The following is a 17182-nucleotide window of genomic DNA, read 5'->3' as shown; positions in this document are numbered from 1 at the left end:
GCGAATCGATTTTACCATTTTACGATATATTTTAGACGTATATTTTTTATGACTGACAGCACTGACTTCGATTTGAATTTTATTACGTTTTTGGCGGTTAAAAGGAGGTCGGCAAAAGGCGAGTGACATGAGAAATGAGGTCGAGTATGTTAATGAAAGAAAGAGTGAGCGATATGGATGAATGTGAATGATAATGAATGAAAAGGGGCGCGAACATTCCCCCCCGGCTTTAAAGGGTTCCTTTAAAGGAAACAAAACTAAATAAAGTAAGAGATAACCCTTCTCATCAAACTAAACGATCATTCACAACAATAGCGAAATAACAAACTAAAAGAAAAGTATTATCCTAACGAATTATACTATATACATATTATTGGTTAGGCAGTGGGCACAATCGCACGACAGGACGGACAAAACTTCCTTTATTTGTTCTGACAGTGACAACGCGGGTTGAGCCGTCCTTCGAAGGATGCACTGCCTCCACAACGCCTAAAGGCCATGAAAATGGCGGCGCATTATCTACCTTTATAACAACCACAGTGCCAATTACGATGGGAACTGATGGCGTGGTCCATTTAGCTCGAGACTGCAACTGATGCAGATACTCTGCACGCCATCGTTGCCAGAAAGACTGCACTATCTTATCCAGGAGGGCATGTCGGTCACGTAAATTGGCTGACTCCACCAATGGAACAGGTAAAGACAACAGCGGAGCAGTGTTGAGAAAATGAGCCGGAGTGAGAGCCGACGGCTCAGCGGGATCACTGCTCAGGGCTGTCAGTGGTCGTGAATTTACCAGAGCCTCTATCTGCGCAAGCGTAGTCAGAAGTTCCTCGTATGACAGTATTTGCGTACCGATTACCTTGAAAAGGTGATTTTTGACTATTTTCACCATGCTCTCCCACGCGCCTCCAAAGTGTGGAGAAGCGGGAGGAATAAACTTCCAATCAATGCGGTTCTCCGCGAGCTCCATTTCCAGATGTGGACGATGATCGTCCAAAAACTTGTAGAGGTCTCGCATATAAGAGTTGGCGCCGGTAAAATTAGTCCCATTGTCCGAATACATGCATTGGACGGGGCCCCGCCGCGCCAAGAAGCGCTTTAAAGCAGCCAAGAAGTTAGCGGTACTCAATTCCGTCGCTATCTCGATATGAATGCAGCGCGTCGTGAGGCAAGTGAAGATGCATAACCAAGCCTTGCGACTCTTGACTCCTCTGCCACGAGTAGGTGTGTACTGCAAGGGCCCTGCATAATCACACCCCGTATGCGTAAAAGGTTTATCCACCTTATTCACGCGACAGCTCGGCAAGTCTGCCATGAGCGGGAAAGACGATTGTGGATTCGCTCGGAAACATGTGTTGCATTTGGCAACTCGGTCACGAATGACACGACGAGCCGATAGTATCCAATACTGAAGCCTAAGTATAGACATCAATGCCTCAGGACCGGCATGCAAATGCTTTCTGTGGAAGTAATCGACAATCAGATTAACTACATGATCACGTCGGGGAAGCACAATTGGGTGTTTCTGCGTATATTCCAAGTCAGCATTTGACAGTCGGCCTCCAACACGAATCAGACCGTCTTTATCCATGAACGGTTTAAGCTTTTGTAAGGCAGGCGAACAACACTTCTTGCTTTTAATTTTATCAATATCGTCGCTGAAGTGTTGACTTTGTAACGATGAAAGAATTTTGCCTTCAGCAAACTCTAGGTCAGACCGAGTAAGTGCCGTGGATCGCGGTTTCGGTTTAAGAATGCGGTACACGTATACGATGATACGCAATAGTCGTGACCACGATGATATCCGCTGAGCGAGCGAATAAAGTGGTGACTCTGGCATATCCGTAGTCGTAGCGTGTGCAAGAGGCTTAAGCTCCGGCACTTCACCGATGGACTCTCGATCGAGTTCCCTTAAAGGCCACTCTGATGGATGCTTGGAAGCCCAAGCTGGTCCCGTGAACCACAAAGGATGATCCACTAGCTTAGCAGGCGTCAGTCCACGGGACAGGCAATCCGCGGGATTTTCCAAGCCCGCCACATGATGGAAGCAGCTGGCCGGAATAGCTTCAATAATCTTAACTACCCGGTTGGCAACAAACGTCTGCCAGCGGTGTGGTGATGACTGAATCCAGCAGAGGGCAACCTTCGAGTCAGTAAACGCGTAGATCTCGTTGATCTTATAACGAGGTTCGAAGTTATCTTGCACCTTCCGCATGAGCTTCGCCAGGAGGACTGCAGCACACAATTCTAATCTCGCAACTGAGACTGTTTTAAGGGGACTGACCTTCGACTTGGAACACACCAGCCGAGTTGTCACTTCGTCTCCTTTTAGAACCTGAAGGTATACTACACCTCCATATGCACGCTCGGATGCATCACCGAAGCCTAAAAGGTTTATAGTACAACCCTGTACTACTCCAAGATGACGCGGTATGTGGATTTCATTGAGTTTTGGCAACTCTGAACAGAATCGTTCCCATAAATCCACAATATGGGGCGGGGGAATCTCATCCCAGTCGCATTTGATCAACCAAAGCTCCTGGATGAGGAGTTTTGCATATAAGACAACTGGAGCTACTAAGCCCACGTTATCCCATAGACGTGCCACTGCGGACAAGATCGTCCTTTTAGTGCACGTTGAGTCTGGCTCTGTCACTTTGAAATGGAAATAATCACCAGACTTATTCCAACATAAGCCAAGAACCTTTTGGGAGACCCCTGGGTCGATTTCAATGTCTACGGAAGCCCGGTGCGAAGCGGGTATTTCGCGTAGCACGGCGTCTGAATTGCAGGTCCATTTCACAAGATCAAATTGACCGCATTTGAATAGATCAATCAGTTCCTTAGCCGCGGTAATAGCAACAGACTCATCCTGCTGTTGCGAGTCATCTGACATAATGCTAAAACATACGTCATCCATGTAAGTACAGGAGGATGCAATCGCTGCGGCCTTGGGATACTTATGTCCGTCGTCTGCAATCAGCTGACGGACGACGCGGAGCGCGTGATAGGGACTCGACTTCATGCCAAAACACACACGATTGAACTCGTACGTGGTAATGGGATCTGCCGGGCGGAATCTATACAAGATTCGCTGAAACTGGCGGTCCGCTTCGCGAACACCAATCTGCAAAAACATTTGACGGCAATCGGCCGAAAGCGCTATTCTGAATAAGCGAAAGTTCAGAAGGATTGAAAACAAATCCCCTTGAAGGTTGGGCCCTGAGTGCAATACATCATTCAGCGACAGGCCTGTGCTTGTCTTGCTACTCGAGTCCAGGACCATGCGCACTTTGGTCGTTGCCTTGTCCTCGCGCACGACAGCCATATGAGGAATTGTGTACGCGATAGCTGGTGAGGCGTTCATGGCGTTAGTTACCTCCGATATGTAACCCTTACTGACGTATTCCCGAATGATATCGTCATAGGCGGCACGTAACATACTCGATAACTCTAGCTTCCTTTCAAGGCAAAGAAAGCGCCTCTTAGCAGCAGAATGCGACTCTCCAAGCTTGAACACGTCATCTCGGAAAGGCAATGCGACAGTATATCTGCCACTAGCGTCGCGCGTGGTGGTAGCGCGAAAGTAATCCTCGCATTCAAGTTCATCTTGACTTTGAGCGGGCGGAGCGGATACTTCCTCGATCTCCCAGAACCTTTTGAGGAGGTAGTCCATGGAGTCCTGAACGGAAGTACAACATGCCGAAGTATATTTACGCGGTGCCTGTAAAGCAGGGACCGAACCCATTAAAATATACCCCAATACCGTCTGAATAGCCGGTGGCATATGGTCCACGTCGCTTTTGACAATGTGCGGTAACAACAAATGCGGGAATATAGTTGCACCCACCAGGACATCAATTGCGACGGGCGTATCCAACGTGTCGTCAGCCAGAGGAAGTCCATGAACATGCGTGAGGGTCGACATGTCCACGGGCACTGACGGCAAGTCGTCGGTGATGCGATCTACCACAAGACTCGAAACGTCAAAGTTGACGTTTTCGTCAAACCGCGAAAATATTTGAATATCTGCGTTACCCTTAACAATTTTTTTAGTTTTTCCAATGCCAAATACAGCGCTTGGTCTTTTATTAAAATTCAGACCTAATCGCTTACAACACTCCTCAGTAATGAAGTTACTTTGTGACGCGGTGTCAAGTAAACATTTGATGACTTGTGTTCCACCCTTATTATCGCGGACGATAACCTTTGCGGTGGACAGCAAAACCGTATCACACGAAGATGTTGAGTTTTGATTTGACATCTTATTGTTAGAGGCCGCTAGTGCTTGAGTCACGATAGACGTGTTGCAAGATGTGCTCTCCGGCGGTGAAGACGACTTAGCCGCGGCGCTCGCAGATGTATTTGTCACATCAGATGTCGTAGCTTTTTCATCCTTGTCGTTGTCAAAATGCAACAGAGTATGATGCTTTTGATGGCAAACTCGACATTTCACCTCGGAATTGCACTCGCGGGTGCGGTGTTTGATACTAAGGCAGTTAACACATGCCTTAAGCTCTTTAGCGCGTTTGAAGCGTTCGGAAGGCGTTAAGTTGTTAAGGGACGGACATTTAAATAAATGTTCATGGACAATATTGTCACACAAACATTTAGTAGTGCTCGCGCAAGCGACATAACTTTGTAGTTTTGGTGCGGCACTACGCGGTTGAGACGACTTAACACCTTTTTCGCGCGATGGATTTACGGCGGCGGAGACGGCGGTACATGGTTGCACATTTTGACAAATCCTAAACTGACTCTTCATAAAATCTGACAGATCACGAAAGGTAGGCAGCTTCGTATTGCGGTGCAGCATTTCAAATGCTCGTAGAGATTCCTGGTCTAACTTTTTTAATGCTATATGCAGAAGCATAAAGTCGCTTAGATCATCAAGCTTAAGCGCTTTAAGCGCATTCGCAGCTGTGACGAATTTATCGATGAATGTCTGAAAGTTAGAATTAACCTTTAAATTGAGCATTTGATCCATGTAGGTCGAGGCAAGAGTGCGCTTGTCTTGAAATCTGTCAATTAAACTATCGAGGATAAGCTGATAGTTTTCAGCGCTCGGAGTTATACCCGCGAAGACAGCTTGAGCTTTTGGTGACAATTTCCCAATAAGGTAGAAAAGCTTCTCTTCGTCGGTAAGCGACAGATTGTCGTGCACTCTAGATTTAAAACTAGCGTAGAACAGCGGCCAGTTACGTATGTCTCCATCGAACGCTATCAGTTCCATCGTTGGCAAAGAAGGTCTGGCTCTCTCCACTATAGAAGGTGGCGAAGAGGCCGGCGGTGCGGCTGGTTGTAGCCGCTTAACCGCTCTCCTGATGCGGCAGTACAAATCTTAGAAGGCTATAATCGGCTGATAATTAGGGACAGCAGCCGCTCTAGCCCTTAGCAACGTGCGATTATACTCATTGACAACCTCTTTGAACTCGGAGCGAAGTTCGTCGATATTTTCCGCAGCGGCAAGGAAACTCTCGCGACTGTCTGCATCTGTATCAACTACTAGCGATTTATTGTAAATGCCCTGGACGAGTTCAAAGAAGATATTGCGTTTTGCTTCAAGCATCAACAACTCATCTTCATAATACGCGCTGTCGACGCTTTCGATATTTTTTGTATCTTTCGCCATAGTGCAGGAGACGGGTTAAGTTATGCGGTAAAACAATTTATGTTCCTATATAAGGATACACTCTTATAAACATAAGTATACCTAAATTGCGGGTGCGGTTAATAAATTATGTTTAGGTAACTAGTTTATAAGGGCGGCGCGGAGAAAAATAATACTCATATAAATAAATACCTAAACTGCGGGAGCGTAAATAAAGAATATTTTAGGCAATATTTATAAGGGCGGTGCGGGAGGAGAACGATTCGCAATGAATGTATGAGGTGAGAAAAGGGAAAAGAAGAGAAGAGAATCCGGCTCGAAGGACCAGAAATGGAGCGGAATGTAAGCTTGAAGGACCTGCGGTAGTGCAGCCCGAAGATAGCAGGGACTATGGCTATGAGTGTTAGTTTATGGTTTTAATGGGGCCGACCTTACCTCAATGTATTTTTAATGGTTCTTGGTGGCGGCCGCCAGATGAGTGGTTGGTTCGTTATATCCTCCACTTATTTTCACCTTATTCTCACTCGCGAATCGATTTTACCATTTTACGATATATTTTAGACGTATATTTTTTATGACTGACAGCACTGACTTCGATTTGAATTTTATTACGTTTTTGGCGGTTAAAAGGAGGTCGGCAAAAGGCGAGTGACATGAGAAATGAGGTCGAGTATGTTAATGAAAGAAAGAGTGAGCGATATGGATGAATGTGAATGATAATGAATGAAAAGGGGCGCGAACACCTATGTTGTAGAATTGTTTACAAGAGTATTTATTTTTACACCTAATGAGAATCAGGTATTTCTTTATTGTACTTATACGCCATGAGGTATGAGATATGTGCCATATGTACATATAAATAGTAAGTAATCAGATTGTGAGACAAATTATTTATTTATTTATTTATAGTTACTTAAGTAGGTAGGTACTTAGAATAATAGATACTTTTGTATTTGTATTTACTTATTGTCGTTCATTTTAATGTCAACATTATTTATTGTATTGTTTTTCAATTTGCCCTTTTACTGCGCAATGTGCATGACCAAAGAGTTATTTGGTTGTAGAAGAAAGTCGAAGAAAAATCGCTCTCCCTGAGTTTGACAACTGAACTCCATAGATGGCGCTGTTCAACGCTGTACTGAATTCAAACGTCGCTTTTAACTACCTGACCAGAGTCTTCTTCCTCGCGTTATCCCGGCATTTCGCCACGGCTCATGAGAGCCTGGGGTCCGCTTGACAACTAATCCCACGATTTGACGTAGGCACTAGTTTTTACGAAAGCGACTGCCATCTGATCTTCCAACCCAGAGGGTAAACTAGGCCTTGTTGGGACTAGTCCGGTTTCCTCACGATGTTTTCCTTCACCGAAAAGCGACTGGTAAATATCAAATGATATTTCGTACATAAGTTCAGAAAAACTCATTGGTACGAGCCGGGGTTTGAACCCGCGACCTCTAGATTGCAAGTCGCACGCTCTCACCGCTAGGCCACCAGCGCTTCTCTACCTGACCAGAGTGTTACCACTTAATGTGCTGTACAGTGCCATCTAAATCAGCTATCAAATCCGAGACCCGATTTTTTTTTAGTCTTTTCACCTTAACTCCTTGACGCTACGTAGGACCCGCTAGGAAAAGATATTGCTACATAGCGGGAAATCCATACTACGGCCTACGGCGTAGCACTCCGCACTTAAAGAGTGAAGCTGAAGGGGTCCAATAAATCAACCGCCCAGACTTGTTTATGTTGTTGGTCGGTAACGGTCAAAACTAGGAGGCCGATTATGAACGCACAATTTATAAAAGTTTTGAACTTGACACAAAAATTGATACACATACATTTAAAAAACTATCGATTTCGTGGCAATTTGTCAAACGTTGTTTTTGGGCCCCGGCACTCAACACAGTATCAGTTTGTTTGCCATTTTCTGTTACCATCATGTTCATGTCACTCATACCATGTGTAGGGACGTGGACCGCGATCAGCCACGCAGCTCGTCCTCTCTAGCGCCGCGGTCGCCCGTCTTCACTGCTAACTCGCCATACAGGTATGTTCAGTCTTCCATATTCCATAGCATAGCAACGGCCTCAGACTCAGTTTGTTTACAATTTGGACACATTTTACAAAGGCTTTCAAAGGCACACGTGTGTAGACACACAGAGAGTTGCTTTGCAGGTAATTTCATCGCTCGCATAGTTAGCGAGCTTTCGCAATGATCGCAAACGCGTTGGCTACGCGTTTAACAGATCTGCCGGCGTATTATGGATAGCTTTATCCATCTTTATCCAGGTGATAAAATAACTGTCAATTTTTAACACCGTGGGATAGAAAGTGACGGACACCGTTTTATCACGCTGTCACGTAGACAAAAACGACCAACATATCCGTACTGGACGCACCTGAAACTTCAAAAGTGCGAAAAATTACAAGTTTTTAAAACGACTTCTGTTCTCAGTGACTTTGGTTCTGTGTGGTCTAGATTGAAATGCCACTCGTTCCTAGTTAGACTAATATTTGGAGAGACCTTTGACATGTGCAGCACTGCAGCACTTCAATTATCTTCAAGCGTAAGCGTCGTTTTATATGTATGAGGTAAATTCAGAATTACATTTGTGTTGTCATTATAAGTAATATATGTATGCCACCACATTGTATACCTATGTCTCATCAATAGGTACCGAATGTGACATTTGTGAAAAATGTATATTTTAATTAACAATTAAATAAAACAATAAAATTGTTCAGACACAATCATTTGCTGGCACACAATTAGATTTCTCTTTCAGTGTCAGATTCCATTAAAACCAATGCCCTTGTGTGATGTCATTCTCATTATATAAGTCATCACATCGAAAACAACGGTCAAGATCATTTCTAAATTCAAACTCTGAAAATACAAAAATTCAACGTAGTTTAGTCAGGATTTCAGTTTAAGCTCTCGGAAAACGAATTAGGAACCTAAGAATTAAATTGAATCTTCTATAGTGGTCAATCTAACCTAACCCCCGACAGCGAATGCAGAATAAAATCTAATTTTTATCCTGCACGAATTTACCTAAGGTGCATACTGCATTGTGGTTCCGGGTCATTTTGGAAACCCCTAAAGTACCTAGACTAGAGAATACCTATTATTGGCATTTTGCTACCCCGCCGCACCTCCACCTGTCAGCGACGATGCGTTTACCTACCTTCTAACCAGTACGGTCGACCTTTTAAACATGATTTTACCTGGGATCTAAAACGCACCTTTTCACAGAACTCCAAGCCCGATGCCACCGACGGCGTTCCGACAGGAGTCGCTTCCCCGCACCCCTGTACCTCAGCAGGGCTATGGAGCCCAAGGCTATGGCCAGCAGACCTACCCGCCGCAGATCGAGGGCGAGTACCGCACGGTGATGCTGTCCCCTACATACTCGTCACGGACAGACGATACGCTGGATGAATCGTTGAACAACCAGGTTAGCAACTAGTGTAACAGCACTTTGACCGCCAAATATGTCAACTGACGCGCGCGGGTACAGCCCAAAAATTAACCTGCGTGCATTCCGACAAAATTCATGATGACGCTCCACACACGATATGCGTGACGTTGAAGGGTTAACCCGAAAGCTCTAAGTAAATCTTGCCTCTGACGCTTGCAAGGTCGAGTGTAGGTAAAAGTGGCCACTGACGAGCCTTCTAACAGTCCAAATAGCGTGGCTGCAATCCAAATCGGTCCGTGAATGTCAAAAACGTACAATGTTTAGTATTAGGATGCCGTCCATTTGGATGAATCCATTGTAACGAGATCCATTTGGAAGGCTCGTCAGTGGCCTGCTTTAGTAACATAATATTAATTAATATAACTACAGTTTGAATATGAAAACGATGTTGAGTTGAGTGAAAACCATTTCGGGTCACAAACGTTCTGAAATTGAGTGTATTTCCTGTGAACAATACAATAGTGAACGTTTTGGTTACAATTTTCTAAGGCTTTATTGTAGCTTTTAAGAAATAGTTCGTGAAAAAGGTGTGAAATCGCCTTTATTGTCAAGGCGCTTGAGTGCATGCTCAGATGTTTCTGAGCTCCTCGGCCGCTCCGATATATTGCTGGCGACTATTAACTGACAATTCCTCAACCTTATTGCAAAGACATAAGGTACACATTAGTCAGTCATATCAAAAGTTGTTAGTACTCTGCCCAGTCGCATGTACAATATTCGTCATATTTAATTTGAGGCCCAGCCAAAGCAGCGGCCGTGTCATAACTGATGCACTGTCTGAAGCTATTAAAATAATATTAACTATGTTATATGACCGAGAGACGAATTCTACTTGTCTTAGGCCGCGTTCCCACTATGTCGTAACGACAGTAATGGTACAGTCAGCTGCAATACTTGCTAAGCGGGCGAACTTTTCAAAATGATCTTGACGCGACTTTATTGTTAAGAAAATAAGAGAGACTTCAATTTCATAGAAGAAGAAGGTTCTGTATTCTGTTGTGGTTATTTTTTTTCTTAAATGTGAAAGGAACGTATGTTGCCTACTGTACCAAATTTTGGTATAAAGGTACATGCCGTCATGTCAGAAACTTTGGGTGTTATTTTCCAATTCGATTAGTTTGTCGGTGTCATCGCCATTTTTCATATCGTCATGAGTTTTTAAAAAATCGAATAAAGGATGACACACGCTAGAGCGTTCCGAGTCCGGAGGCATCCGACACTTCGTTTTCTATGGATGATCGGTGATCACATGATGCATTCTGATCGTTTCGTGGTGATGCCTAGTGGGTAGTGACACTACCTATGAAGCCGATGGTCCCGGGTTTGAATCCTGGTAAGGGCATATTTGTATAGTGATATAGATATTTGTTCCTGAGTCATGGTTGTTTTCTATGTATTTTAATATTTATATATATTCTATATATAGTTGTCTGAGTACCCATAACATAAGCTTTCTTGAGCTTACCGTGAGTGCAGTCAATTTGTGTAAAAAATGTCCTATACTTAATATTTATTTATTTAGGTATATAGAGAACAAAGTGCCTCGGCCTGGGCCCGGACTGCTCTAGCGTGAGTCATCCTTCAAGCCTAAGTCTAGATTCTCCAATCCACCATTTTGTATAATCATGTCCTTGGCGTTTACGTGATATAGGTTAACACGTACGTCGCCCTGGAACTGCGCCAGCGCTCTATTATGTCTAAAGATACGTTATTAATTAAACCGGCCCACTCTGACGACACTAACTTATGATCATAGGCTGTTTGATCGTGTGAAGCTGATCTAAAATCAATTATATACCTACTAAAGTACTTAATTTCCAATCCTAGCTCGGAGTTATGAAATTACTCGAAAATTATAAAGGTGTAATCGCTTAGCTTTTCAATGAAAGAAAACATCGTGAGGCCTAATCCCAACGGAGGGTCTACCGAGAATATTTATTTATTTATTTCTTCTTTGCACAAAAGAAAAACTTATCGTACAAAAGGCGGACTTAATGCCAAAAGCATTCTCTACCAGTCAACCTTAAGGCAAAGCAGAGAGATTGTGGGAGGTGCAACTGCTAAATATATCGAAATTCTAATCTCAAAAATGCAAGAGAAGAGCGAGCTTAAGCCAATTAGCGGTATTCTAAATCAAAATTGCTAAATTCGTTTTCTTAAAAATTTTAAATTCTTTTGTGTTTTTATACCGCTATTGGGTTTATGATGACAGCGTAGGTATCTCCTCTGCTTTTCACTCTGATATGAAGGACTAAGGCCGTCGCCTTAGGACTTAGGATAAGCCGAATCCGTACTCCGTACGAAAACATTTGTAATAAATTAATAATGAATGATGCCAAGATTGGCGTGGATATCGAATTCTAATTCAGCAGTTAATATCTGTTGTTTCCAATTATTGTGTTTATGTACGAGTACCTACATATGTAACTTAGGTACTTAGATTTTTTAATGTATATTGAACTTAAAATTGTACATCCCAATCCGTCCGACTTCTACCCCGTTGACCACGAATACTGTAAATGGGTTCGAAACGTCAGGACGTATTTTAAATTCATTATATGCGACATAATCCGTTTCAACTGTTTTATTTCATGAATAGGTATCTAGGCGTGGTAAACGAAAACCATGTTAATCGATTCATTCAATTGTGTTAATGCAGCGTCTTATCTATCTAAGTAGCAGGCTACTGGGTTTGTGAGTAAAGTACCATAAATACTACATGTAATCCTATTCATACGAGTCTAAATCAGTTTTCTGATTCATGGAGCGCAATTAGACTGCGTACGAGCATTCGATGTGGGCAATGAATTGCCGTGAATATGGCAGGAGTTCAAGTTTCAAATAGTTTGTGCGTGGGAACTCGCGGATTTTCGCGAGACATCCAGTAAGCGTAACGTAACGTAGCTACAATTTAGGTGTGGCAAGAAATGCCGCGCTGCTATATGACTTTATAGCCATCAACGACGATGCGGGACCGCATAAACCCACAAGCGCCGGAACAAGCATCCACAACAGATGTGGTCAATGATGATAAGATTTATTTTCTATTCAAAAGTGCACCTTAGAAAATGCTTGAGCGTGACTCCGCCATGGCGTGACTATTCAACCAAAAATCCAAACAAGTTAAACATGGTTACAATTTACAATTGGTACGCGATTTATCTAAATAAATATTTAGGGCTCTAGGCAAATAAATATATGTACCTATGTATAAGCAGTCTGTGACAGTCTAATAACAGATGAGGGTACATAACATTTGTCAAACAGTTAGCTCTTGTCTTCTATCATGACTATTCATGACATCATGAGCCTTCGTTTGATACTGAACGCAACACCCTCTACCCACTTTATAGGTATCTCATCTCAAAGACTGATCGGTTAATAAACGAAAAAGTTCTAGAATATAAAGTTCTACTGCTAGGAAATAACTCTATAATTCTAAGTATCCACACTAACTGTCTAGAAATATATTTATTCTATGGAGGTAGCTAAGTAGTGCTAGTGCCCAAAGTCCTTGTAAATGTATATTACATTTGAATATGTAATATCTTAGCTATTACCTGTCTTCCAAATTGCACTTGAGTCAATTAGGTATTGAAGTTTACAGATAGCTTACCTTCACAATAGGCGTTTTCTTGAGAAATTTAGAAGTCGATGGAACCAACTATCTACTAGACACACCGTTGCTAAACTAACCTCCAGCTAGGAAATGATCAAGTGTCGGACAATAAATAATGACAGGTTAACGGCGACTCCCACGTCACGCCTGTTTTCTCGCTATTTTCCGAAATAGAATGCATCACGTTGTTTACGCAAAGCCGCTGGAGCGGCAGTCCGCGCTCGATCCTCGCTCGACCAACGTCCGTGCTCGCTACTTGCTTGACGAACCGTGCCTTAGTGCTTCAAAGATGGCCAACCCTAACTTCTTCCCAAATGGATACCAGGATCCCATGCATCCTGAGGATGAAGTCGTCACCAACTGGGTGCGTTACTTAAACCTAAGGCTCTGTTACTAACGCGTTAATCCTGTAAAGGATTCGGCTTCGACTTGTCGCGCAGTGATTTAGATTAACATAACTCTGAAAGCCAGATGCCTGATGGATTAAACGATTTGGAATCGTGGATTTCTCGCATGTTCTAAACGCGTCTAATTTGGGAGCACTTGAAAGCGTAGTGTTACAAAATATGTGATGTAATAACTCGTGGGCTTTACGGCGTAATTTTCCGCAGTGAGTGATTCTTAGGAGGGTTATAGCGAATTTTATTGAGTTTTTACTAACTTATATTGTCATATTCGAAAGAAACAGTGATCTGAGCCTCTAGTTCCGGGGGCTGAAAATGAACAAGTGTTTTTAGCTTTGATGGCTGACGCCATAACAACGGCTTTTATAACCCTTGTATTTCAATAGTACAAACAGCAACGCTCCTAACTGTACATCGGTGAACCTTATTACAAACGGCATAAGGTCCACCGATGTACAGTTAACAGTGTGGGCGATGGTACCAACATATTATTTAAATTTTATTTGTGATAGAGTCTGTTTTGTCTTCAATCTTCTTAATTGCAGTTGCTTTCTTAATCTTCGAAAAGATTGGCATCATCAGCACTCTCTCCCTCACGCCTTCAACCCGTGGAATTATTCCACCCGTCCTCTTAAATTGTTCAACTTCTGATGCTAGTTCAGCTTCTAATTTTATTTTACCCATTTATATTTGTTAAATATCTCATTGTATTTTACGACATTGACGACAACGCATGGTTCCCAGACCTTGCGCGAAAACGCGCAAAGAGACACAATCCACCTGATGTTACTGCCGAAAGTGCCGACATGGCTCCCTACTTCAGCTGCCACAAATGCGGTCGTAAATGCCGATCCCGCATTGGCTTATACAGCCACGAGAGACGTTGTTCCTCGCTTACAGACGCTGCTTAAATGATCTGTCTAAATGTTAAAGGTCTAAATGATATTCCTCATCATTTTCTTCAGCAACTTAATCAGTAAAATATTTACCAACTTTATTACACAAAACTGTACAATCTATCTAATGAAATATATGTGAACGTTAGGTATTCAATTTAGATAATATTGCTGCTATGTTTTTTCAGACTCTCATTTACTTTTCTAACCATCTGCTGCCATAATCAAAACTCTCTTTTTAAATTCACTCTGAAACAGTTGAAAGCTGCCAATCGAATAGTCTGTGTGGAAAGAGAAGAGTCGTAGAATATGAATGGGCTCCCTTATAGGCCGCTATGCGGGTACGGTTTTTTCCGGGGTCCCGTTTTAGTATAGTATAGGTGCTAATATAGTAACTGTCACACGAGGATTCTGTTTACGGGACCCTGATTGCATACTACAGAAAACGCGATCCTGCAAAAAACCGTACCCGCAAAAAACTGAACGTCAGTGGGAAACAGCTCTTACATTCCACGCGTCTTCTCTTGCCGAACAGACTCTAGAATTGATATTGCGAAAATTCTTACGCTAAAAATAGTTTTAAAAACACAATAATATACAAGATCGAAAGTAATAATTCTAACTGAATCACCTTCCATTTCACTATCATCGTATTTGATATGAGTCGTCAGCTGTGGGCTATTTCAGTCACAATGTCACGAAACTAGACGCCCACGAACATTTCCTGGCGAGGCATGTAACGAGCATTATGACGGAAGAAAAACATGTTTTGGCTTGAACTGCTTGTTACGACATGTTACATTATGGCACGTGAAAAAAGAAAATTTACCCAAATTTTGGGTAAACCGGAGCTAAATTGACCTGCTGGTTCTTTCCTGTATGATATACTGCTCAATTGATTCAAATTAGACAAGCCGGTGGGATTCGAGTTATGTCCTCGGTCAAGGAATTTGATTTCTGTACTATTTTGAATCTTGTCACAATATAATATGGTACCATATGGTACATAACAACATAAAACAAATTAATATTTAAAACTTTCGCGTTTTGAATACATATTAACTCACAGGTAGGTGGGTAAGTTTTATTTATTTATTTATTTTATTAGTTTTAGTTTTAATTTATTTAGTCTATACTTAATTTTAATAATAGTTTGTATAAGTTTTGTTATTGAATAAATTAAAATAATGTTAACTCACATTTATAGACGGGTCTAACGCGAAATTTATTCAATTACCTTTATTTACCGACGTTTAGACACAGGTTTCACTGGTCCTGGTGGTCTATAAATGTGAGTTCATATATAAATCAAATTCTTCACTATTATCTTCAGTATTATAGTTTTGTTTTTCTTACCGACTTCAAAATTCCAAAAGGAGGAGTGTTCCTCATTAATGTTTGCAACCGTTTTGGAAAATTTTATTTTATTTTTAGGGTATTAAGTGAAGTGAAACTGCTCATGAAGACCAGAATCAAACTCCTCCACCACAAATGCCTATTTTACGTTATTACGAGTATGTCAAGATGATATTCATATAACATGTTAAAAATCGTTATCGTATATGGACCACATGGACTTAAAGTACCTACAGCAATATAACAGTCCAGTTCAGTGGCGTAACGTGAAGAAATCTACTTAGCCGTGGGCGACACCGCATCTGCGAGGCCCTTTTCTTTCACTGTGCCCAGTGGCGGATTTGCTCTAAAGCCCATTAGGCCCGGACCTGGGGCGGCAAATTGTAACAAAAAATTCGCTGATGATAACAAGAAACTCAAAATGTAGTCAATATGATGGGTGCTGAGAAAGGGGCGGCTACAGGGCCTGGGGCCTAGGGCGGCTAGCGGCCTCGCGAGGGCGCACATCGCCCACGCCTAGTTACGCCACTGTAAGTGTAATGGTAACATTCCATTTCTAACCGCAGCTGCACTCCTAGTACTGAACGCGTCGCTGTTATTGTCAATTTCTTTAGTAAAATGAACAGTAATGCAGCTGTCGTTGGAAATGGACTGTCACCTTAACAGTCCTCCTCCTCGATCCTGACTGTGGTTTGCGGTTTAAAATATATCAGTAATAAAAAGCGGCACATACCGAAACACCCAGGAAATAATTTATATCAAAACCCCTTATAAATAGCATGAAATGGCAAGAATCCGCACTTTATATTTTGCTCTGAGTAACGCGTTGCGTCACGGCAACTCGTAGGTAAACATTCTGAAATAGACGCTTTTGTTAGCGATATCCATTTGGTGGCATACTTCCTAGTTTATTTTACAAAATCACACCACATTGTTTTTATTTCCTGGAACTAAAATAGTCTACTGTACAATCAGTATAAAATATGTAGGTAAGTATATAGTGATTGATGGACACACTAACGTAACACACCCTGTGCCCTTCAAGGCAAAGATGTAAGTTTTCTTCACTGGAGAAATCCAACTTTGCCACGATGTTTAACCTATATCTCAGTTTATTTTTATTTCTGATATGTTTTAATAAGATTTATTTAAGACTTCAAGTCAATAAAATCATTGACAGTTAGATTTTTTTTTTAGTATTTATAAGTACACTTAATTTCAAATTGGTCCAATTTATGTCTAAACCCAGTTCTGCTGATAGGATACATGAGAAATTGAGGAAAATCCTGACATCTTATACAAACATATAAGGCGATTTTTGTATTTTCATCAATAAGCCAACCATTTAACCATTTACCTACATTAAAAAATGTAGTTTCTTTATTGAAGTCGGAATACAATCTTTACTTTTAAGTAAGTACACAAGCTGTTAACTGTACCCCACAGGAGTGGTCACTATTGATAATATATGTATGAATCATTTGGGAGTTGTATCACACATGTTTTATTTAGGTCAATGTCTTTAAACTTTTCATTTATTGACTTCTTCAAACCAATATCTGGCCTTCCTACTCCATACAACATATCGCTTTGAAAATTGTCTCCTACCATATTTTCTTCACGCCCCAAATCTTTGAAGTGGTTTTATTTTATAACCGACAACGACCCACATCTTATGTAGGAATCTTAAAATGGTTTCAACAGCTAATTTAGTTTAAAAGAAATATGTACTCTATGCTATCGGGTATAAGACTGAGTTTAGAACGATCCTAAAGAGTTTAATATTATTTTATATAAATAATTCGCGAGATATC

The 17182-nt window shown here is 41.8% G+C and overlaps 1 protein-coding gene across 8 annotated transcripts in view; it reads left to right on the top strand.

The window, feature by feature from the left end:
• The window catches only part of LOC134666092 (PDZ and LIM domain protein 3), a 38760-nt gene that overhangs the window by 15661 nt on the left and 5917 nt on the right, over nucleotides 1-17182 (top strand). For 7 of the 8 annotated variants that reach the window (XR_010098452.1, XM_063523244.1, XM_063523241.1 and 4 more), the window contains 2 exons: nucleotides 7578-7658; nucleotides 8868-9069. Coding sequence is in view for 7 of the 8 variants with exons in the window: in XM_063523244.1 (XP_063379314.1) it covers nucleotides 7578-7658; nucleotides 8868-9069 (283 nt within the window). In the remaining variant the exon portion in view is untranslated. The remainder of the gene's footprint in view (nucleotides 1-7577; nucleotides 7659-8867; nucleotides 9070-17182) is intronic. The other variant, XM_063523243.1, reaches the window with a different exon arrangement.

This window comes from Cydia fagiglandana, chromosome 7 (genome assembly GCF_963556715.1).
Source record: "Cydia fagiglandana chromosome 7, ilCydFagi1.1, whole genome shotgun sequence".
Taxonomy (NCBI): domain Eukaryota; kingdom Metazoa; phylum Arthropoda; class Insecta; order Lepidoptera; family Tortricidae; genus Cydia; species Cydia fagiglandana.
Note: the sequence above shows the minus strand (reverse complement) of the source record. Positions and strands in the feature narration are given on the sequence as shown.